This window comes from Podarcis pityusensis (assembly GCF_964106645.2).
Source record: "Podarcis pityusensis genome assembly, chromosome: 10".
Lineage (NCBI taxonomy): Eukaryota > Metazoa > Chordata > Lepidosauria > Squamata > Lacertidae > Podarcis > Podarcis pityusensis.
Genome location: NC_138035.1, coordinates 38,660,421 through 38,684,825, shown reverse-complemented (window position 1 = coordinate 38,684,825; position 24,405 = coordinate 38,660,421). Strand labels below are relative to the sequence as shown.

The following is a 24,405-nucleotide window of genomic DNA, read 5'->3' as shown; positions in this document are numbered from 1 at the left end:
GAAGGAGAAGTGAGAGGACACCATGGTTGCTTTGTCCTGTATATATTGCTTAATAAATCACTTAGAATGTTACACTCACGCTCCACGATTGTTTCTGCTATACTCTGCTAGAGTGAGAATGCACATGTCTTTTAATATGTGTCGCAAGTGCGCACTGGGACTGATTTGTGAATGTCCCGGGCTGCGCTTCATCAGGAAGATGCCCGGAGAGGTCTGTCTCATTCTGAGGGCTGCGTGTGCCCCCCAGGCATGTTCCAACAGAAAGGATCAAGGGACAGCTGCTGCAAGCGGCTTCTCCATGAGATCCTGAGCTTCTGCCACCAGTCAAAGGAGACAAGGTCTGATAGAAACCAATAAGATTGCTTCCAAACTTCCTACCCTTTCTATAAATCAAATTCAAGCAAGTCACACTGACACCCTTGCCATTCTGCATTTGTAAGAACTCGGTCATTTAGTGTGACAACCACTCACACTTTAGAACTCCCCACCTTTTGAGATTAAGAAGGCTCCTTTGCTTTACTCCTTTCGGCTCCTGCTGAAAACATTCTTGTTTAGACAAGCCTACTTAGATGCTTAGAAAGTTGTGTATGGGCAATCTATCCGGAATATATTTGTATTTTGAGGATTTAGTGATCTGACATGGTTATCCTTCCTGCCCCCTGTTCCTTCCTTTTCCCTATCTTTTGTTAAGCTGTTTGATGGCTGAGAACAGCCTTTAATGTCTTAATCAGTTAGGAAGAAGTGATAGGGCTCGGTACCTTATTTGATGTTGGACATTGTTTGGAGAAAGTGAGGCACTGGGAGAGGGTGGCTAATGAATACTCTGCACGTAGCCAGTCCGGCAAGCAACACAGGCTAACAGGTAACTATCTATAAATCGGATGGTTGTGGGCAGAGTGTTAGGGAGAAGCTCGTGCACGGACTGATGGCCACAGGGCCGTGCAACCTGGGGGTACCTGGGAGAGTCACATCGCCACTTCTTGAGGGCTTCCAAGTGGCAGATTGAAGTGCTTGCTTGGTATGTACAGTATACGGTATATTGCTTGCTGTTTAGAACAAAACCTTTAATCTTCTCACTCACTTGTGTTTTGTATTCTGAATCTCATTTTTAAAAGAACCACCTTGCATTCGGCAAGACAAGTTGAGGTAATGTTAATCCGTTTTAGTATTTTAACTTTAGTATGTTTTAAAGTAGGGCTGTGGGTTTTTTCCTGATTCTGTGGTTTTATATTTTGTAAACTGTTTTGAGGTTTGTTTGTTTTTAGCAATCAAGTGGTGCATTCATTTTTTAAAAAATAAATAAAATACATAAATAACCTGTCTGTCCATGTCCCAGGATTGGTGAGTTCTGGGTATTGCTCACTAAGTGCAATTCACTTGGGGAAGTTCTGTGTTATGACCTGCACAAGCCTGCATGGTATTGTTCTTTCTTTCTTTTCTTTCTTTCTTTCTTTCTTTCTTTCTTTCTTTCTTTCTATTTGCACTAAACTGACAGGTGGCGAACAAAGGAAGCTTCTCTTGCAGGATACACAATAGCCAAATAAAGCAGGGATAGGGAACCTGCAAACCTCCAGACGTTGTTCAACTCCTATCAGCCCCAGCCAGTGTAGCCAAGAGTCAAAGAGGATGGGAATTGTAGTCCAACACCATTTGGGGGGTCACAGGTTCCCCATCCCTGAAGTAGAAGGAAGAGGGAAATGGGGATTTCTCTTTGATATAAAGGTAAAGGTAAAGGGACCCCTGAGCATTAGGTCCAGTCGTGGCCGACTCTGGCACTTTGATGTGCTTTTGAACTGCTAAGTTGGCAGGAGCAGGGACGAGCAACGGGAGCTCACCCTGTCGCGGGGATTCGAACCACCGACCTTCTGATCGGCAAGTCCTAGGCTCTGTGGTTTAACCCACAGCGCCACCCGCGTCCCATCTCTTTGATATACGTGTGCCTAAAAGGCATTAGAGTTGTAGCTATGTCTTTTAAATTTGTGAAAAAGTTAAAGTGGGCAGCTTTTAAAAAATGGTTTTGCCATTTGAAAATGTGTTCTAGCATGATGAATTCCTGAAGGAGAACGTCATCTCCCAACAGGGTTGCCTGTACCAAAAGCTCCAAAACCTTAGTTACCAGATGTGAACAGATGACAAAATAAACTACTTGGCTCCTTGGGCTTGCCTGTGTTTCAGTGCTGGGCATTGCTGAAAGGTCGAGGACATGAATGCCGGGCTATGCAAGAGCAGGCAAGTCCTTCTGAAGTCAGTTTTTATGCCAGCATAATAAATCCTTTCCTTTCCGGTGCTAGTAAACTAAGATTTAACCTTTCTCTCTCATTAAAGAATCTGGGTTGTATCAAATGCTGGTGCTACTCAGAGTGTAGACCTTCTAGAGCCAGTGAAGCTAAGCTAGGCATCTCATTTAATTGCAATGAATCTACACTGGATATAGCTGCCCTCTAATATTTTTTTGCACATTAGATTACTTCTTTTTTCAGCTGTGTCACCATCCCTTTAAAAGCAAAAGCAAAAAACCCACACACCGTTCTTTCCATCAATAGACAGCACTTAATAGGACCGGCACAGTAGGAAAGAAGAGCAAGTAGATATCTGGAAGCAGTAGAAAGGCAGTTCTATCAAAATATTTGACTTATAATCAAGGGGGATAGGACCATGCTATATATAAAAAGTAGTAGCTCAATTTAAATCTTCACTTACCTGGGAGTAAGCTCATTTAATTCACTGAAACTTACTTCTGCGTAAACATAGTTAGGATTGCAGCCTAAATCATTTGTTCATGCCAATGTGTTTGTATACCATATGTTAATCATGTTTTAAGGGCGGTTTACATAACATAACATGGTTTTCAGTACTGCTCATTAAACCCAACTTATGCGATCCGTCAGACTATCCAGCTCTCTGTATGTTGTGATGGGGGGGAAATCAAGAGAAACAATACAGTTTGGGGGGGAAAGTCAGTGTTTCCTAGGATCTTGTAGGGTTCTGCATAACATTCTAAATGATTTGGTTGCGACAACTAAGGTAGGGTGGCTTACATTGCCTTTTATCGCTGCACAAGGCCAACTCAAGATGGCAGGGCTGCCAAAGGATGTGTGCAGCATCCTTCAGGAATTGTGGGTGTCCTGGAATGCAGGTCTTTTCCTTTTCCTGCACCCCTGGTTTATAGTTCCCTTATTCCTGGTGAAATGGTACAAGGCAAAGGTGTCCACTTACGCTTTGCTGAAAGAGAGAAAATGCATCTCTAAAATAGAGGATAGGAGAGGACACTGGTTAGCATAACATTTGCACATGCAAATCTAGAAATACTATAGTTTAACTAGAAACACAATACATCTCATTGCAGCGAGGGAGACCTGTGTGGCTGCCTAATCTGCTGCCCAGGTTTAAATCTCTGATGGAAGAAAGATGGAAACTAGCAGGTCTCCTTCGGCGACACACAGGAAAAAGGCCCGAGTCTATCTAATGTGTTGATGACGATGACAACAACAACAATAATAATTTGTTCTTTGTACTCCGCCCATCCGGCTGGGTTTCCCCACAGCCACTCTGGGCGGCTCCCAACAGATTAAAAACAGAATAAAACAGCAAATATAAAAAACAGCAGGGCCTCTGATGTTCATTTTTATATATGGGAGAAGGGGGGGGGGGTTCTTATAGCAACATGGCCCAGCTATACAGAGTTGGCCATTAAGGTTGTTTTGCCCTCTCCACAAGTCATGCTCATGAAAGTAATATTGAGCTTCATCCTCTGCATTGTAAGAGGATATTTATCTCACTCTTTCAAAGGTGGAAGAGAAAGGCAAGGAGGAAATCAGAAGCAGGAAGCTAGCCTGTGAGAGGAGGCTGGGGAAGAGAGGAAAGTGCATCTGTGAATGCCAGAAGTCCATTAGGTTTCAGGAAAGCGGAAGGTACAATTGAAGTCACTCAGCCGTAGCTGGTGTAAAGCGGTGAGGTTGAATGGAAGCCTGCCAGTTCACACCATTTGAGTGATTAGGCTTGTATCCTTTGCCCTAAAAGAAAAAGAATAAAAACTCACACTGATCTCATTTAAACAGTAAGTCAATATGAAGCAATCCATGCCTTTTCCTTTGCAAGGGAGACTCAGTTGGCATTACTGGCTCCTCTGATCTGCAGCACCTGTGCTTTGGGAAGATGGAGACATTATCAGCTTTTTATCACTTAACAGAGGAAGGGATCCCTGGCCTGATGTTATTTATTCAGCTGGATGTATTGACTTTGTCTGAGAAGATCTAAGTGGAAGGCTCCGGGTTGTGTAACTTCAGCCTGTTAATTACCAGAGCTTCAAAAACCTTGATTTATGAGCTTATGCCCATGAATGGTTCAGAGACATGAATCTGAATGCCTTTTGCTTTCAATGGAAATAAAGGCATCAGAACCTGCAAAAGATCCTACAGTTAGAGAAATTGACATTGTGACCTCCCCAATAACATTACACTAAACCACATTGTTGACAGGCTTGTTTCTGGAACTGTTTGACAGGCAAAGGTAGCTCACGGAGTCCATTCTGATACAGTGGCCTTTGCCATTATGGGTTGTAGCCAAGGAAGTTTTACTCAGAGTACAGCCATTCAAAGGAATGGAACTCAGTTTGCCAAGTCCATTAATTTCGCTGTGTCTTCTTTGAATATAATGTTGGATAACAACCCAAAGTTTCCAGGTAGCACTCAGAAGTTCTGATAAGTCTTCCTCAAAACAAATAAACGGAAACACTTAATTAACCTAGGCAGGTAGTGGGGATTTTAAAACAAATTACCTCAGAAAACCAGAGCACGTTTGTTGCTTTTCACTAAGGTAGAAAGAAAAGCCATTAAAACAAAATCCTCTTCAAAGAAGATGAGTGACTTTTTGTTTTTGTTTTGCTGATATGGTACCCATGTTGGAACTATCCTGTAAATAATTTAAAGCAGGCATAGGCAAACTCCGGCCCTCCAGCTGTTTTGAGACTACAATTCCCACAATCCCTGACCACTGGTCCTGTTAGCTAGGGATGATGGGAATTGTAGTTCCAAAACATCTGGAGGGCCAGAGTTCTCCTATGCCTGATTTAAAGCAATTAGTTATTGTTATTAAATAAAGGTAATAAACTAAAGAGGGAAACAAATGTAACTGGTTTACTGCTCATGGTTCACACATCACAACAGGCCAGATTCTGGGCTGTGCAGGGTAGCCTGAAACAACACAGTCAAGAATAGAGAAGGAGCAAAATGTCCATATGCATCAAACCATTATTATATTATTATCATCAATCATCATCATCATCATTTTGTTTTTAAAGGCAGCCCTACCAGGAATTTGCCCAGCATGTTCATACAGCAGCAGTACAATATCATGCCCTGAAATTGTCTTCTGTGAGATCATACCCACATAGCTTATGATGGTCCATCATACCTTTTGAAAGCAGACTGTTTCAGAACATGCAAAGTGTGAGTGGAGGCGAAAGAGGGATGGGATGTCATGCGGTTTTCAAAAGGTCAACTGCAGATGCTGTTGGGAAAACACCTAGAAACGATTGTTCTCAAGAAGACAGGAACTTTGTCTGAAAACAGGATGGTCTGCCTCAAAAGACACTAGCAGATCCTAGTAGAGTTTGAGAAGGAAAACAAGCTGGGCGCCTCAGTGAGCTGCAAAGGGAAAACATCCCACTGGGTAACAAGACAGCATGTCGGGTAAACAGGAAAGGAGCAGTCAGCAGAGTGAGAGGTCTGGGGGGTGAAAAAGGCTGGGGAGAGCTCTGATCTACGAGCACGATAAGGAAACTTGAAATGAAAGATCTCTTTGCACAGCCTGGCAAAAAGTGGCTGCATAAACAGAAAGAGACATCGGCCTTCCGACTTAAAGTCATGTGGGCTTCAGGGTAAGCAGAACCAGTCAAAATGAATGTTGGGAAACCATAGATTTCGTTTGCTCTCGTATGAGAGACACGTCCGAATTTCACATACAGGAGGGTTACAAGTTCAATCCCTGGCATGTCTAGGAAATACGTCTTTCTGAAAGCTGCCAGTCAGTGCAGCAGACCAGATGAAGCAATGGTGTGAATTGGCAGAAGGCAACTTCCTATGATCCTATGCGGTTGCAGCACTGAGGTAATCACATTTCCGGTCGAGATAAGGAAACCTTGTCCAATACCTCCTTGCTGGGTTCTGTTTTTCCTCTGAGTTGGCTATTTAAAAACAGGACTGCTTGGAAGTACTAAATTACTGACAGCTACTTACCGCCATGGGCTCTTCCCTTCCATACTGCTTGAAGCTGAGGCTTGAAGATGCAGCTGCCAGTTAAATAGGAAAAAGCAACTTGAGGGGAAAGGGTTGGAGAGGAAAATGGAGGGGCAGGAAATAGTTAAGCAGGAATAGAGAGGCTTTATTAGACTGAGGGCCACATTCCCTTTTGGACAACATGTTGGGGGCCACATGCCAGTGCTGGACGGGGCCAGAAGCAAAAGTGGGTGGGGCAATGAATATAAATGTTAGCTTTGTACACTAGCTTGGTTTCTCTCTCTCTCTCTCTCTCTCTCTCTCTCTCTCTCTCTCTCATCCATACAGGTAAGCAAGAGGCACTATGAGGGTTCAAGCCAAGCAAAAACATTCAAGGGCGAGAAGCTGAGCCAATGAGGAATGTGGCCTGGGGAAGGGAGTGTTTGCTTGAGGAGAGTCCCGAGGGCGAGTTCTGGATGGCCACATTCAGCCCCCAGGCCTCAGGTTCCCAACCTGTGAGGCTAAGCACTCACCCCCCTTCTTCCTGCACTAATCTCCACATTCACTCCTGCTTAAATGGGCTTGTGAATCACGGATTTGTCTGCACTGCATCTGTAGAGATGGGATCTGCTGAAACAAAAGGGTCTGTCTACTTGTGTGAGTCAGTTCTCCAGTAACCCAGTTCAAAATCATCTCTGGTGAGGAAAAAGAGATGAAACATGATGCTTCGAAAGAACCGCCTGAGCCATGCAGCTGGAATGTACAAGAAAGGAGCCAAAACCGACTGGATAACAGCCGTGCTCAAACGATCCTTTGTCCTGAGCCAAGGCAATATTTTGCATTTGGAAGAATGATGTCAAGAATGTGGCTGTAAATGAAGTACGCAAGGAAGTTTTGACTTGAGAGAGCCACACACTGTGTTTTGAAGAGTTCCTACTAAACTCCCTGCCCCCAATATGCACAAGGGCTCTATCCAGTACTAGTCATAATAGGGTTATTATCTAGTGTTAGCCATATTTAGGGTAGACCCACTGAAATCAATTTTCAGGGCAGATACACTGAAATCATGATTATTTTAGGATCATCGTTTTCAGTGGGGCTATTCTGCTTAAAATTTAGGTTTTGGTCCTCCTATAGCACTAACACCCTCTTCACTAAAACCACAAATGGTGTCCCAAATTGCAATATCAAGAGGTCTCTGTGGCATCCTCATCCAACTTTTCAGCTGCCCATCTGACACAGTCCCCTCCTTGGTCCCCTTCTCCTCTTTGAAATCCCCTCAATTTTCTCTGGAGTTTCTTCTCTTCCTTGTCGGAGGATTCTTTTAAGGCCTGTGTGGGTGGCAGCTCTTTCTTCCTTCAAACTCCACAGGGCAAGGCTCTAGCAGAGTAGGCCCTTTCCTGCTCTCTCTCTCTCTCTTCCTCCACACTTGCTCTGGGAAAACTTATCAAGCGCTACAACTCCCATGACCACCACATTTTTCTCCGCATGACTCACCAGCACTCCCACCTCAGCCCCATTCATCATAATCCACCCCTAAACCTTGCTTGCTTGCTCAGCACCATTCTTTCCAACCATCTCAACCACATTGCCTCGTTTTTGGATCTCTCATCACTTGCCCTCCTCTTGCCCTCAACTAATGGGATAAACATCTCCCTCCAAACACTGCAAAATATCCATCATTTCCTCCCCCCTCCCCCTGTTCCTGTGGCCTAACTGAGCTCAGGCGTAGCTTTCTTTCTCATCAGACTAATGCAAACTCTCTCTTTGTCTTTCACCAGTTGCAGATCCTTCACTTATATTTCAACATCCATGGTTAAAAATATCCATTTTAGTGGTGATAAAAGTTTCTCTCCAATACTCTCTGCCTTACTCCATTGTCCTGTGTATGTTTGCTGGGCATCACTCACAATTCTTTCCAGCTTACATACCTGTGTGACCTCCATGAAATAATACAGTAATCACATGTCAATGTCAATTCAAGTTACACAGGAATAGTTTCTGATTCAAAATAAAGGCATGCTTAACCTACTGTGTAGTTTGACCCCAAGTATAAGCTTTGTTTTCCCTCCTAATTTCAGATTAATTGGAGAGACTACCCTCTTGCCATACTTATATACTTTGTAAGAAAGCAACCATGTGTTCAGCTAGTTATATTATATTGTTTTCATGTTGTTTTATTTCTAGGGAGGATCCAAATACCGTAATTGAATCTACTGAGAAGTCTATTCTGGCATTAAGCTATGTATAGACATAGAATAACAGCAACAAAACAATAACAATAAATTAATCGTCATCATAATATTATTAGTTGTAAATACCCTGTGTTTCAGAGAACATAGTAGCTTCTCAATACCACAGACTTATCGATCTGTCATTAGAGCCCACATAAAAACAGGAGTTTTGTTTAGCTTCAGAAACCTGTGATGCTCTCCTTTCTGCATAACATTTAGAGAACAAAAAAAGATTGTTGTAGGTCATTCCCCTTCCCCCAGCATATTTCTTTTTCTGTACTTTAAGAAGCCTTCAGAAGCTGGTATTTCCTGCTAGTGTGTGGGTGGTATTGTTTTGGCGGCATAAGCAATGGCACTCACAGCCTGAATATCAGAAAATGGAAAAGCAACTTCACTCATAACCAAATTGATTTATTTTTATCGAAAGAGCTACCTGTTATCAAATCTCTTTCACTTTCACTTTCTCTTTCTCTTTCTCTTTCTCTTTCTCTTTCTCTTTCTCTCCCCTGTTGTCACTGACTCCTCAGATGGAACTAATTCTGCTGATTAACTTAATTCTGTCCTGGGAATTATATATTCATTTATTTTGCTTTCCCTGGGGGAGGTAAATAAGGCCAGGGTCCAGGTGAGAACATGGAATCCTTTGAAGGGCAAACCATAGTCTCTGCTGCTCCAGACGGTCAAATCTAATGGGTTAAAGTTACAGGAGAGATTCTGTTGGCATGTTAGTGGAACCCTCTGAGGGATAGCAGCAGTTTGGCAATGGAAGCAAGTCTGCAGAGAGGTGACTGGGATCTCCCTCACTAGAGGTCTATTGGATTGTTGGACATCCGTGTATTCTAGCTCTGGATTTCCCCCAAAACAATCATTTTTTATTATTGATTGTAAGCCATCTTGAATATGGCAGGATATGAATTATTATTGGTAATAAATAAATAAAGTGGCTAGACACGATGGCTTATCTCGAATGGTGGTGGAATGGCTTCTGCTTACACCAAGCAGGGCACCAGAATTCCACTCATTCTTCCTTTCTGATGCAGAACTCGCATTGTCTAAGCTTCTCCTTGGCACTGTGAGATCTGCTGAAACAGCATGGAGTATGGCACAGAGCAGGCGTGGCCAGCTCCCAAGAGACTGCGATCTACTCACAGAGTTAAAGACTGGCCGTGATCTACCCCCTTTTTGGGGGTTAAGGTCAACGTTTTTGAGCTTTTATTTTTTTTAGGAAGGAAAGCCCTGTATTGTGGGGTTCAGGTCAAACTTGTTGAGCTTCTTTTAGGGAGGAGGGAAGGCCCGTTTTGGAGGGGTGAAGAAAGAGCCAAAATGTTGAGCTTTTTTTAGGGGAGCCAAAGTTGTTCAGCTTCTTTGGGGGGGGGGGAGCCACTGATCTGCCAGCGATCTACCAGATATCCAGTGATCTACTGGTAGATCACGATCTACCTGTTGGATGTGCCTGGCATAGAGGACTACAAGTGCTAGGGGAATTGATGGAAAGAGGCTACAGCTCTTTTTAATATTAAAAAAACCCCCAAAAACGCAATTGTGCACCAGAATACATTTATCAACCAGATCTTCATGGCTCAGGTAAAGTCCTTTTACTTTGATTTTTTTATTTATGTAAATCGCACTAATCTCATAGCTGCACACCCACGCTACCCAACTTCAAGCAGTGCCAATCACAAGCACCAGAAGTAGTAAAGGCAGGCACAATGGGACTAACGCTCTTCTGGCAATTTGGAGCAAATAAAATATTTGGAATCAGCTATGAAATAAGAACTGGCAAAATGTGCAGCCATGGTCACAAGCGTTTTGTGTCTTGATGTCTCAATGTGCCCGTGAATCACCCAAATGATCTTCAGCTTATAGAGCATTGCTCGATATATTCAGAAGTATATGCTGCTGTATTCAATCCAGCTTACTCCCACTGGCGGAGGAAGAGGGGTGCGCGGGGAGCGCACCAGCCCCGCTCCCGCCTGCTCTCCACGCCCCCCCCCCGCTGGAGCATGAAGCTCCACCACTGCTTACTCCCAGGTAAGTGTGCAGAGGATTGCAGCCATTATCACCTTGAGTTTCGCCAGGGGAAGGGGACCTAATTTTTTATACCTATAGTTCTGGAGGAGATAGAAAGAGCTGTTGAAGGGAGAAATTGGCCATTTATTTCAATTTCATGCAAAGTGCTAAGATGACTTTCTTTGTAAATAGCAAGTACCCACTTGACATTTATCTAAGGGAATTCAAAGAACGCAGAGAACAGAACCGAGTTTGACTAAGAAGAACGCAAACCATCCGTAGGACTTTTGTTTAAAGTGGATTAAAGTGATTGCAGCTTGGCTGCTCTCTCTTTCTATGCTAATAAAACTATAGCGCGAATTCATACCTTCTCTGTAGCTCAATATACGGTGTTCAGTCAGTGCCCAGGTGTCATCAAGTACAAATTTGCAACACAGACTTCCTTCCCCTCCCCTGTCCCAGGGCAGGCTGAGAACATTGACAGTGATCCTGCAAAATAGTCTGGTGAGAATATTGCACAGGGCCGGCTCAACCAAGAGGCAAGCTGAGGCAACTACTTCAGGTCACAGGATCCACAGGGGCAGCAGGCCCCAATGCTGATTTGCATTCCCAATGTAGATCTCCCCTCCACAGTTCTTCCCTGGTGGGGAGGGGGCCCACCTCAGATTCCAAAATGCCCGATATTGCAGGCCAGGGGTCAGACCAACATGGGTTTCTCAAAACCATACATAATTTCATAAACATCTTAGCACATCCTCCTTGTATAACATTCCCCCCCCCCCATTTCCATATATACAGCCCAAACCTATGCATGTTTACTTGGAATAAATCACAGTTATTTAAAAGGGGCTTCCTCCCTACCAAGCACATTTTCGATTGATGCCTAACATGCCCCCCCCCCCCAAATATACCTTTCAATGAGGGGAAGATACTTCAATTCCCCAGTTATCCAAGTTGCTCCTTTCTGTACCTTTTCCAGGTGTTATTGGACTATATCTCCCATCATCCCTGACTAATAGCCATGCTGGGTGGTAGGTGAACCCACTTGGGGTTGAGCCCTGAGCCCAGAGAGCATCTCCCTGTCCCTGCCCAACCCCCTGCTCTACAGCATCATTTTTGAGCTGGGGCACTGAGAACAGGAGTATTCAAAATACAGCTGCACTCTACATTTTTTATAAAGGGACCATGACATTGGCAGGTTCCACTCCTCCCCATCGCTTTCTTAACAATTCCCAATATCAAACTTCCTTTCTTTCCCTGCAACTGTTCTCTGAGTTGCCATTTTCAGTAAGCTGTCTGTCACAACCTCAGTATCCCTCTCCTGGGTAATCATAGCCAGTTTGGAGTCAAACTGGTATATATGAAGCTGGCATGTTTTGACCAAACCTTGTACTGTACTATATGCCTGCTAGACTGAATGGATTTTGCCAGGTGTTTATCAGTTGGGTTTATAACAGTAACAATGTAAATTTCCTTCCTATCTGGTGAAACTGTTGGGACTGCTTCTTGCTGGGTAGGTGGGAAGGAATCAATTTGATCAAGATTACTGCAGCGAGACTCCAGTTTCCATCAGTAGTGATTTTATTGGTACTTCCCCAATAATCAATCTACTTAGACATTGTCTTTGTAACTTTGGCAAGGTGCTGCGATGTTATCTTTATGACGAAAGTGATGCATTATTTTTACGTTTGTCAAGGAGAAAATATAACTCAATCATTACTAGAAATTGGGCAACCCAATGTTTTCAAATTTTCTGGACAGCTTTAAGGAAGGGCATAACAATTCCATATAATATAATATTTTTAAGCTGCACAAATTGAATTATGTATACTTTTTAATGAAATGAATAATAGTAATAATTATTCTACTGCTGCCCAGACTGCTCTGTAGTGTTTTGTTTTGTTTTGAAGCAGAGTTTGTGCATTCCAAAGTTTTCTTTATTTAGACAAGTCTTGCACTTTTCAAAAGATGCAATCCTTTTATGGCTTCTTTAATGCCACTGTTTAACCACACTGGTATCTTCTGGGCTTGTTCATACTCTCTCTAATCCATTGTCTCCATTTGTAGCTGAAGCTCTTTTATACTGGTTTAAAATAGTACCCAACCTCCCTGAAGGGAATGGACTTTCCTGACTCCTCCCTCCACCTACTTTTTAAACAAAGCCCCTCAGTTTAAAGGATTCTTTCTTCTGAAATTGGATACAACTCTGTCAGACTTTTAAGGCAATTTTCCACTTGTATGTTCATTAAACCGTGCGTCGTTGGGGTCACAGTTCCCAAACTGTTTTATAACTGTTGGAATTTTTGTTTTGTATTTGGCTAAGAGGAAATAATACAATATAATCATATAATAAAATGAGGATTCCCTGGTTGCCTAAATCCGGGTTGGGGCAAGTACTCTTTGGTGAGAGATGTAAAATCACAAAACATGCACAAAACATGCAGCAAAGTAAAGCATGAAAATATAGGCTGTTATACCTCAAACTATTCCCTTCTAAGTTGCTTCCAAAGTACCTCACTTCTCTGAGCATAGAAAGAAACCACATTTGGTCAGTTAAAATGGTTTGCTTCAAATGGTTTCTGGGAGACAGCGGGAAAGCAGACGTCTCTGAATTAAGGAATGGCTTGTTAAAATGATGTTCCCCGGGGTCGAATTTACCTCTCCTCCTGTGCCTTGTAGCCACTGTGTCTGGGGCAACAGACACTTAACAATAGTTAATGTTTGAAAGGTACAATATGTTCTGTGTAACCAGACTGCTCGTTTCCTCTTCCTAATAGCTTGATTGCTATTGCAGGACGTTGAAGATTTTTATTTACCTCATTAGACAACAAGAAACAATGTCATTAATATTTAAGCCCTGACACATTTTTAAAGTAAAGACAAAAAACCCTTAAGCCTTAGTAACCTATTAACTATTCTTTCTCTTTTTTTTAAGGTCAACGTATTTGATTCTAGTGTGAAACAAAGGAAGTTGGAAGCACTTCATCCTTGATCACCACTAGATACACAAGCAGGTCCTTCAAAAGGTTTCAGGGTGGAGAGCTCCTGTCCAGGGTCCTAGCCAAGCAGCCTTGCCCGTTTCCAGGATACTCCATTCTACCACCTTCCCTCTCATTTCCCCAATTTCTCTCTCCAAAGTGACACTTGGCATTCCATGCCCACTCAGCATGCTCATTCTTCATTGAACTGTTTGGAGGATTTGCTCTCTTAGGTCTCTGCACGGGGGGGGGGGGGGAATCTGCAAAGCTTTGGGTTTTCATGACCCTGCTGCTATCTTCTTCTTTTGTATAGACATCTTAGTGGACCACAAGCTTCACATGAATCAACAGTGTGATGCAGCAGCAAAACAAGCTAATGCTATTCTAGACTGCATCAACAGAACTATAATGTCCAGATCAAGGGAAGTGACAGTACCACTTTTTTCTGCGTTGCTCAGACTACATCTGGAATACTGAGTCCAGCAATTTAAGAAGGCTATTGACAAGCTGAAACGTGTGCAGAGGATGGCAACCAAGATGATCAAGGGTCTGGAAACCAAGCCTTATGAGGAACGGTTGAGGGAGCTGGGTATGTTTAGCCTGGTAAGGAGGAGAATGAAAGGACATATGAAAGCCATCTTTAAATATCTTAAGGGCTGTCACATGGAAGATGGAGCAAGCTTGTTTTCTCATGCTCTCAACCTGAACCAATGGTTTCAAGTAACAAGATCTGAAATTCTGACTAAACACCAGGAATAACTTTCTGACAGCAAGAGCTGTTTGACAGTGGGACTCTCCTTCCTTGGAGGTTTTTAAGCAGAGGTTGGATGGCCATCTGTCTTGGATGCTTTAGTTGAGATGCCTGTATTCTAGGAGTTTGGATTAGATGCCTCTTTGGGGTCCCAACTCTACAATTATATGATTCTGGCTACAAAAGGAGCTGCCCTCAGAAAACTGATTATGTTATTAGTATACATGACAACGTATGCACACAAGTTTATTTTGTTGCTAAACCTCAAGGTTTAAGAATGAGCATCTGCTACCACAGGGTTTCTGCATCTCTCTGCCAAATGAGGCCTATTTCTCAGTTTGTGTATTCAAGGGGAGCTGTCACTTATCACTTAGACAGGGGTCAACTTACAGGCACAGGCAGGCATAAAGCAGACCTGTGTTATGTGTCACAAGTCCAGTTGTCATGCTAACATGCATCACCAGTGGCTTCTCCATGTACAAAATTGCTGTATCATCATTTAGCGTCATGGACATTTATTGGATAGCGTGGGATTAACATTCTAGTACTGTCATTTCAATTCATTGGGCAGTGAATTTACCTACTGAAAATGGAAGCATGATCAAAAGTGGGCTTTAAGAATAAGCTTGTGAGAGGAGGCTCGCTTACATATCGTGGAAGATTCCCGCTAATTAAAACATATTCTGCTAATTAATACCACCGTAAAAGCGGCATAACTGCACTCAACTTAATGAGCCTCCTCTGGTTACATTGGGCGAGCAGGCCCATTTCGATGAACCTTAAAAATACTTCTCTTGTTAAGAGCACTGTCTGTGGAAAGGAAAGTGTTCACAGGAGAGCACTAGGAAATATTCTATTGCCATATGTGTACTAATATGGGGCTTCCTGAACATTGCTTTCTGTTACATTAGAGAATCCCATCTCAAATAATTGCCTGTGCACTTCCTAAATGGTTGGTTAAAGCAGAAGAGCGCAACAGATACAGCAGGTAATTAAAGGTTTATTTCTTGTTAACCCAACCCAACAGCAGCACAACTGGGGAATGGCTTCTAAACAGCTTTTAATAATCTTACAACAGGAGGCATGTTATTCCCTTCTTCTGTATGCCCCAAATAGCTGAAGCCAAAGACTGAGGAGAGTGAGTTTGACAGAGGCCTCTACAAAACTTGTGACATATAAAGGTTGTGTTGTCATGAAGATCAATACAGTCTACCATGTCTTAATGCCCCTCTGAGATAAATTATGATACACTATAGCCTGAGTTTACTCCATGGGTGGGGGAGTATGAAAAAACATGTAGAGAATCCCAGCTTATGGCATGAGACTGAAGAAGACGACCTTCCAATCCCTCCAGCCCTATAATTCTGCACATGATGGTCACAGCATTACTGGATCTGCTTCTGAAAAATGGCAAGAGCCATTTCTATCATTTTTCACTCCAGCGAGCAAGTGGGTTTTGACAACAAGATGCAGAATTTGTAGTTCACTGAGCAGATTGTTTGCAAGGATGAAAATAGCCACCGGAGGCAGATGTTCCAAATACTCTCCAACATTCATTCATACCTACTTCCAAAACAGAGACTTTCATTTCCTTTCATCGTGTCTCAAGGCATAGAGGGTTGAAAAGGAAAAAAAAAACCCGAAACCCTACAGTCATTCTAACTTAAGATGGCAAAACAAATACTCTGCCAATCCGACAGAAACTAGAGGTCTAGGTCATAGGTAAAGGTAAAGGGACCCCTGACCATTAGGTCCAGTCGTGGCTGACTCTGGGGTTGCGGCGCTCATCTCGCTTTATTGGCTGAGGGAGCCGGCGTACAGCTTCCGGGTCATGTGGCCAGCATGACTAAGCCACTTCTGGCAAACCAGAGCAGTGCACGGAAATGCTGTTAACCTTCCCACTGGAGTGGTACCTATTTATCTACTTGCACTTTGACATGATTTCGAACTGCTAGGTTGGCAGGAGCAGGGACCGAGCAACGGGAGCTCACCCCATCGCGGGGATTCGAACCGCTGACCATCTGATTGGCAAGCCCTAGGCTCTGTGGTTTAACCCACAGTGCCACCCGCGTCCCTTCTAGGTCATATACTTGACTAAATAATTCCACCCACAAGTGTGGACAGAATGCTCACAAGCTCCAGGCACACCTACCAAGCAATGTAGCTATGTGTCTGCAGGATTCACATAGGGCTGCCATACGTCTGGGAGTTCAAAAGCGGAATTGACGTTCGGTGGAAATTTCCGGAAGGCGGCACTTTGTTCTGGATCTTAGATCAGAAAATTGCATTTTTTTGGTGTTTTTGAAAGAAATAAAAGCTCAACAACTTTCAGTGTGTTGTGCGTGAACACACAACATATATGTGATACTGCATTAATGCTTTCCCTCCACAGCTATGGTCAGCGGTGAACTAGGCCATAGCATTATAGAGATGGAACGGATTATGGACACAAACGTAATTTTCTACAATGGCTGAATTTGCTTGACCTCAAGAGCATCTCCTCATAAGAAGGTGGCAACTAAAAACAAACTCTTGTTGTTCTATTAGGATCTAACGATGGGGAGAAATTACAATTACAAATTAAAGCATTTCCGCAGCAAAGTCCCCAAATCTGCCCACTGCATACAACTGCAAATCCAGCTTCACTCAATCAATTTACTCCTTGGGCGCAACTGAATTAGTATTTGGCAGTCAATTGCGAATATTACATTTTATACTTGCATTTGAAAAGCAAAACAAAACTTCTATCCAAGCCTGATGATCCTTCTAGTCATAATAATATGCCCCAAAATATATTCAAAAAACAAAACAAAACTGCAAGCGTGACAGATGTTTTCATCGAGAAAGAAATACTACCTGCCACAGTCTGTCCTGTTTCCTGCCTCAAAGGGGCCGGCAGCTTTAATGTTTTGTTGACAGAGATGTGAGAGGAGGGAAGGGAACATGAAGCAGCAGGCCTGTTCCATGTGCCTCCGCTGGAGTTTACCTGCTTTAAAAAAAACCCCAGCTTACAGATGCTTTAGCACCTTTTGAACTTCACGGAACTTTTTCCCTGACACAATTGCTCCCAGAAACAACCGTCTGGTGCGAACATGCTTTGCTGTGCTTTCTAAATGATTTATCTTGCCACAGACCTTGATATTCAATACAGGTGAAGCAATAAAGACAGTAAAGCTTTCAGGTTCGACCATCAAGGGTTGGAAAAGCTTCAGTGGAAATTAAATAGCATCAAGGTGGTTCCTGAGCCTTTCCTCTTTTGTTTTCCCCCCCTTTATCTCTTCTCAAAGAAAAAAGGATTTTCACAGGGGATTTGGGAAACAACCTTAGCTGGAGGTACCTTTGCTTTGCCAGATAAAGCACAACCCTATGAAAAGATGACTCAGTCGCTGCTCCTGGCATTGTCTCTGATTTCTTAAAGCTGAATAGGAGTTTATGGGATTCATTTATCTCCCTGATCCATTTTCTATGGCCTCCTTATTGAAGCTTCTTCGTGGTAACATCTGGAAACTGATAAGCGTCGTAAGGGGCTGAAAGTAAGGGCTGAACTACACATTACATACAAATGGCAGCGGTGGGTGCTTCTGGGTGAAGCAGCTCTGTGAGAGGGCAGCCCCCAGCAGAGAAAGAGCAGGAGGAGAGCTGCGGTGGCACACGCATTGTCAAATGGATTTTTTGCAATGTGCTTCACGTGGGGCTGTCCCTTGGGCTTGGTTCAGAAGCTGCAACCAGCGCAGAATATTGTGGTAAAGCTGGTGAGTAGCAGCTAGTGGCAAATATGGTACAGTGGTACCTTGGGTTACATACGCTTCAGGTTACAGACTCCGTTAACCCAGAAATAGTACCTCGGGTTAAGAACTTTGCTTCAGGATGAGAACAGAAATTGGGCAGTGGCGGCGGCACGGCAGCAGCAGGAGGCCCCATTAGCTAAAGTGGTGCTTCAGGTTAAGAACAGTTTCAGGTTAAGAACGGACCTCCGGAACAAATAAAATACTTAACCCAAGGTACCACTGTAAAACAGTTTGAGGAATTTCACCGGTTGCCAAGAACAGCTGGCGGGAAGGCATGTTCCATGGACCTGGCCTCCTGGAAGCGCTGCTGCTTACTGGAGTGGTGTGGGAGCGACGTGGCAGCAAGGTTGCGGTGGGCGCATCTGTAGGATGAACTCCGCCAGGGCGTCCCTACCGCCTTGCCCTCGCCACACCACCCCGGAACTGCTATTGTTGGAGGCAAGGCCTGCAGCACTGCTCCTCCCCCCTGGCCTCTTCTGCTTGCTGCCAGTTAACTATCAAGCCAGGTACTTGTGTTGATCCGTAAATGGCTTAGGGCCCAGGAAGGCAGTTGCTGCATCACCTCCTCCTCCCCTATATATGCCAGCCTACTTCTTGAGATCAAGTGGACTGGAGACACCTAACAATGCCATGCTTGCCATTGGGGTGACATGGGAGAAGACATTCTTAATAGTGGTACCCCAACAGTGGAATGCCCTCCCCTCGCAGTTTGGTTGGTTCCAACAGTGATGAGCTTTAAGCAACTTGTAGAGACATAACGGGACGCAGGTGGCGCTGTGGGTTAAACCACAGAGCCTAGGAACTGCCGATCGAAAGGTCGGCGGTTCGAATCCCCGTGGCGGGGTGAGCTCCCGTCGTTCGGTCCCAGCTCCTGCCTACCTAGCAGTACGAAAGTACCCCTAAGTGCAAGTAGATAAATAGGGACCGCTTTATAGCGGGAAGGTAAACGGCGTTTCCGTGTGCGGCGCTGGTGCTGGCTCGCCAGATGCCGCTTCGTCACGCTGGCCACGTGACCCGGAAGTGTCTTCGGACAGCGCCGGCTCCCGGCCTCTTGAGCGAGATGAGTGCGCAACCCTAGAGTCGGTCACGACTGGCCCTGATGGGCAGGGGTACCTTTTTAGAGACATAACAGGACTTTTTTTCCAGGGGGAACTCACAATAACTCAGTTCCGGCACCTCTCAGGTGGGCACGATTGCCATTCTTAGAGAACAAGGGAGGCATTCATGGTGAGTTCCAGCACCTCTTTTTCTAGAAAAATAGCACTGGACATACTGAGGCATTTCCTTAAGTTGACTGGAGGTTTTTTGTCGCTCTCCTGGTGCTGCAATGCAAGCTGACGCATTGTTGCCATTTGATTCTTCAGATTTTATTATGTATTATATATTTTATGTTGCATCCCAATCTGTGAGGGGGTTATAAAACCTTCAAGACTGCTGCTTTTCCACTACCATTTCCCTCTGCCATAAAACAGAGGCTGCTGCTTCTATGGGTGGCAATGCAGCTACAGAAGGAAAGTGGTCATGGTGAAACCACCCTCACTTCTCTGCTGACAACCATTCCTCTATTGAAGCCACTGGCACTTTGTTGAGCACAGGTCTGAACTTCAGTGTATCCAGGCAGAAGCCCAACACACACTCCTTATTCTACAATATCTTCTCTTTACAATGCCTCCAGGCCCAAACAAACAAACCCAAAGGAATACATACATAATTTGTGCATGTGTGATAAGAAGAATCTGGTGGCATATGCAAAGAATCTCAGTTTAGAACACAAAAGAGCACTTTTCTAGCCCGTAAGGTTTCAAATAATTAAGAAGTTGATACAGATTTCAGTTTCCTGTAGTCAGTGAGCATGACTTCCACGCAACTTGTACAGCCTTTCCAGGCAAGCTCCTTTTAGTCTGGTGGCGCCCAGCCCAAGGACTTTTCTGTTGACCCTATGTGCAATAATTATCCTTCCAGTTCCTCTTGAATACCTTAGTCATTAGTCATTAGGGGAATGAAAGAAATTTGGGGAAGCAAGAATTATGGCCAATGTTCCAGCTAACAACCTGGTATGAAGTCTTGTCTTATTTTGCTCCTCTTTAAGGCAGACAAGGGGAAAGAGAAAACACTCTATTTGGTGCAGAAATGATGTCACTGCAGCATTCTTGCATGCCACATTGTTCCTGCTCTTATACCATGGGTAGGCAAACTAAGGCCCAGGGGCCGGATTCGGCCCAATCACCGTCTAAATCTGGCCCGCAGACCGGGAATCAGCGTGTTTTTACATGAGTAGAATGTGTCCTTTTAATTAAAATGCATCTCTGGGTTATTTGTGGGGCATTCATTCATTTCCCCCCCTCCAAAATATAGTCCGGCCCTCCACAAGATCTGAAGGACTGTGGACTGGCCCCCTGCTGAAAAAGTTTGCTGACCCCTGTCTTATACTAACTCAGATCTGCTCATGCATCTAGCTCAGTACTGACTAGTAGTGGCTTCCCAGCGTTTCCTACCTGACAATGCTGGGTATAGAATATGGCACCTTCTGCTGCAAGATGCAACCTCGTTTTTCCCGTGAGTTAAGGAATGCCCTATATACATCAACAAGAACTCGCACCATGATGCATGGGAAACGAATGGGGCAGATACTGTGCCGGCACCTGGAGAACATGCACACTGGAGATCAGCAGAGTTTTGAACTGTGCTCAGCATGTAAAGGATGGGCAAATATCAGAAAACAGATTGGATATTCAGAAAAACACAAATATATATTTAATAAATGCACACACACAAAATTACATATTCAAAATGTTATCAATGATTTTTAGGGAAATCACTTACACCAAAGAGGCACATTTTATTTGCTTCATGTCACTGTTTTGTCTTCCTGAGAATGCATTTGCATTGTTTATTTTCAATCTCTGACAGAGAGTAACAGTTTCTCTTGGTTCTCTAAGCACTCTTTCAGTTTATCTTCCGTCAAAGTCAGGCGCTGCTCCAAGATTGAGACAGTCTGTTAGGAGAACAGGGCAACAAGTGCTTGTTATTGATCGCAATGTTTTATTTACAAAATAACTTCTCTTAATACACTAAAGAAACCAGAGAACTGCAAGATTTGATTCAGATATTCCACCATTTCAGTAGTTCACGGAAACTTTAAAAATACATGGGGTTTTTTGCCGTGCTAAACACATCATGGTCTTGGCATCAAAATAAAACAAACTATTGGAGAAGAACTCTAAAATCCAAATATATATATTTTTTGACAGAGCATCCCTGTATGTGCTATGTATTCAGTTGTATCAGACTAGAGTATTGATTCGGAGAATAAAGCCTCCAGCTTCTATAACTCTGGAAACTAAAGTGCTGAGAGTTCCCCTTTCAAAGCTGATACCCACAGGGCCACATGAGATGTTCTGCACACACGGCAGGGTTTTTCCAAATCTCTCCCTTCCCCCAAACAGGTGTAGCCCTAAACAGCTGCAGGTAAGGCATATGATGTGGAGACTGCAGCTGGGGAAGAATGAGTGACACACCCCTCCATACCCTTGGAAGCGCCTTCTCAGGGGGTCCTCAGGTCTTGGCACGTAAATATTGTGAGTTATGAAGGGACTTCAGAAAGGGCTTGGATGGACATCACAAATGTCTGAAATACTTTGTTGTATCAGAATCCAACTTTTCAGTGATATCTGCTTTCAAATATATTCTCCACTTTATTGTGGAACACATTAAATTGATAGGAATGGTGTTACTGAGAAGTGTTGAGCAAGTTTTTGTGGATCTGAACACACCATGTAAGACACGTTCTGTGCTTCTTGGGTAGAAATTGGGTAATGCTCTGATAGACCTTAATTACATCGACAATAACAAAAATGATTAAAGGATGTATTTTTTTCTTTTTCTTGGTCATAATTTTTTTTCTTTTCACAAGTTTTACAAATTTACTTAAGTTTCAAAATATGTTTTTCTTAAAATTTTGACTTCTCACCCTTACCACAATGATGTATTTTCTTCCTACCTTATACCTACTGCTTTATATAACATACTTTTATCTAATACAATTATTCTCTATTTCACCTATTATTGTTTTTATTCTGCAGCTGATGTATTTTTTCTAGGAGCTCAAAGTACTTCACATATAAAGCAGTTTGTTTTAAATTACCGGTAGTAGATCAATCTACTAAGGCATTTGCTAATTGGGGTGGGGAGGAATTTGTTATCCGTTGGGCTGAGCAATTTTTTTTATTGTGGAAAACTTCTTTTTCGACACTATTTTAGCTCAGGTATGTTAATTATGGTGGCATATCCATCTGATAAATAGTAGCAACTTTTATTAAATTTAAAGTGCTTCTACTTCCTTCAATATCTCAGAAAGACATCTATACTGGCATTGACATATGATACGCAATTTCTTTCGCTGACTGATCAGAAGTCCTACTTCACAAACATACTATTGGTAATTATTACAACTCTGTAGATAGTATTATTATGCATTTATGATCGACGAAGGGCTGAGGCAGAGAGACTGAGTGTAGCCTGCCTCAGGTCAATGAAGGAGTTACCATTTGTGTAGGCCCACCTGAGAAAGTTTTTGAATAGAAAGTTTTTGATGTCAATCTTTAAAATAGATAAATGTTGAATTGAGGGCCCAGAGGCGTAAGGAGACAGGAAGAGTCCTGCTAGACCAAACGCAAGGCCTAGCTGGCCCCTGAAGGAGGAACAGGGCTATTTGTCACTTCACCACTAGCCCCAAGAAGCCTAGTGATTTATTATTTATTTGCAGGCACTCCAGTACATGCAATAGTGTTGGGGATTTACTCACAAGAGTAAGAACATCCAGCTGCTCCACAATGTGTTCCAAGGCGTTAGTCAAAACTGGAGAAATGCCTACTGGCTCATCCATGGTGTGCGCAATGTATTTACTTCCATCTTCCAAACTTGTCCTTGTTGCTCTTGGTGAGGATAAAACTGAATGCTGCTGCATGTCTTGGCTGTTCATTCCATCTTGCTGCATGATCACTCTCTCTTGTTGCATGGAAGGTTGAACTAAAGGGATACTTGGCTTTGTCTTTGATTAAAAGGAAAAGCAGAGAGGGTAGTAAGCTTGAAAATCTTCAGCATCCTTTTTTCCCTTTCGGAAGCAAACCTAAGAACTGCAGTTGTTACCCTGCTGTAGCTGTTCTCACAAAAAAACAGAGGAGGTTCCTCCTCAGCCTGCATCTTTTCTCTCTCACATTTCCCCAAAAGGACTTACCAGTTTTAATAACTCGTATTCATTGTTCTTTTATTCTCTGCTGTTCTGGAAGCTCCCAGAAGTATTTTACTTGTAGCCTTTCACTATCATGAAGTGGTTTACAAAATAAATCTCCCTGGTGACTGCTAGCAGGAAGACTCACCATGAGACTGAACTAACACACAGTGATTAGAAGCCTAGTTTTGCATGCCCTTGAGGGTTGGTTCCCAAAGCCGCAAAGCAAGTTATTTATGAGTTGGAGGGGCCTACTAGGCAAGCCCAAGCTCTCAGGGCCACCTAAAGTAGCTCTTTAGATCTCAGCCACAGTTAGAAGTGTTACTGCACCGAAGCCGTTTTTCCTGCATGGAAGCAGTTTCGGCAGATTCCACTCTTGAGTGTGCCAAGTAGGCTGAGGTTATTACAGACTCCAATGCAAAATAAAATCAAATCAGGACTATTCTTAAATAAGGTTGTAGGGGTGGGGGGCAGAGGCATTCTGTATGTATGTTGAAACACATATGGAAATAAAAGGAACATAAAGTGAATTCTCTGTAGCTTAAATGATGAAAGCTAAAAAAATAGAGCCAAGTATTTAGCATCACAAAGCATCACAGAGAAACAAATTCTCTTCTCCACATTAAACCAAGGATAAGTTCTTATTTCTTTGTTTGTTTCGTAAAACTGATATACGGCTTGATTGTAGAAAAAACCTCAGTACAGCAGTTCTGCACGAAGCTTGTTATAGTCGGTGTCCCTGCCATTTGACAGATACAACAAGCAGGCCTAGTCAAAGAGACCAGGTGCTGCTCTCTCTGAATCTAGGCAAGAAGGAATTTCTTCCATGTAGATCTGCCATATAGCTAATGACATCAAACACTGGTACAATTCAAAGGCAAAAGCACATCCTTAACAGAATCTATTTAACTCCAAAGTACTGTATATCAGTTGTAAGAATTTTGCCTGCAAATAAACTAAGTCATAGTGTACTGGAGAAAGTTCATGCCATGTTATCCGACTCAAAAACCATCTGCATTTAATCTCTGGCCAGGCATCACACACATAAAGCATATCTGACAGCTTCCTGTGGAATACCAGGAATGATCTCATGACAAACAAGGATTTGAAGATAGGCTTTCTAATGAATCATGACGTTGGTGAGGCATGTACTTTAAAAATAGGATGGCCAGCTCCCAGTTTGCCTTCTGATGTTGAAC

General features: G+C 43.2%; 1 protein-coding gene across 4 annotated transcripts in view; it reads right to left on the bottom strand.

The window, feature by feature from the left end:
* Positions 1-20,707: 20,707 nt before the first annotated feature.
* POC1B (POC1 centriolar protein B) overlaps positions 20,708-24,405 on the bottom strand; it is a 34,031-nt gene continuing 30,333 nt past the window's right edge. For all 4 annotated transcript variants that reach the window (XM_080971486.1, XM_080971487.1, XM_080971488.1 and 1 more), the window contains 2 exons: positions 22,781-23,026; positions 20,708-20,971 (listed from right to left, as the gene is read on the bottom strand). In XM_080971486.1, the coding sequence (XP_080827612.1) occupies positions 20,873-20,971; positions 22,781-23,026 (345 nt within the window). In that variant the 3' untranslated portion in view covers positions 20,708-20,872. The remainder of the gene's footprint in view (positions 20,972-22,780; positions 23,027-24,405) is intronic.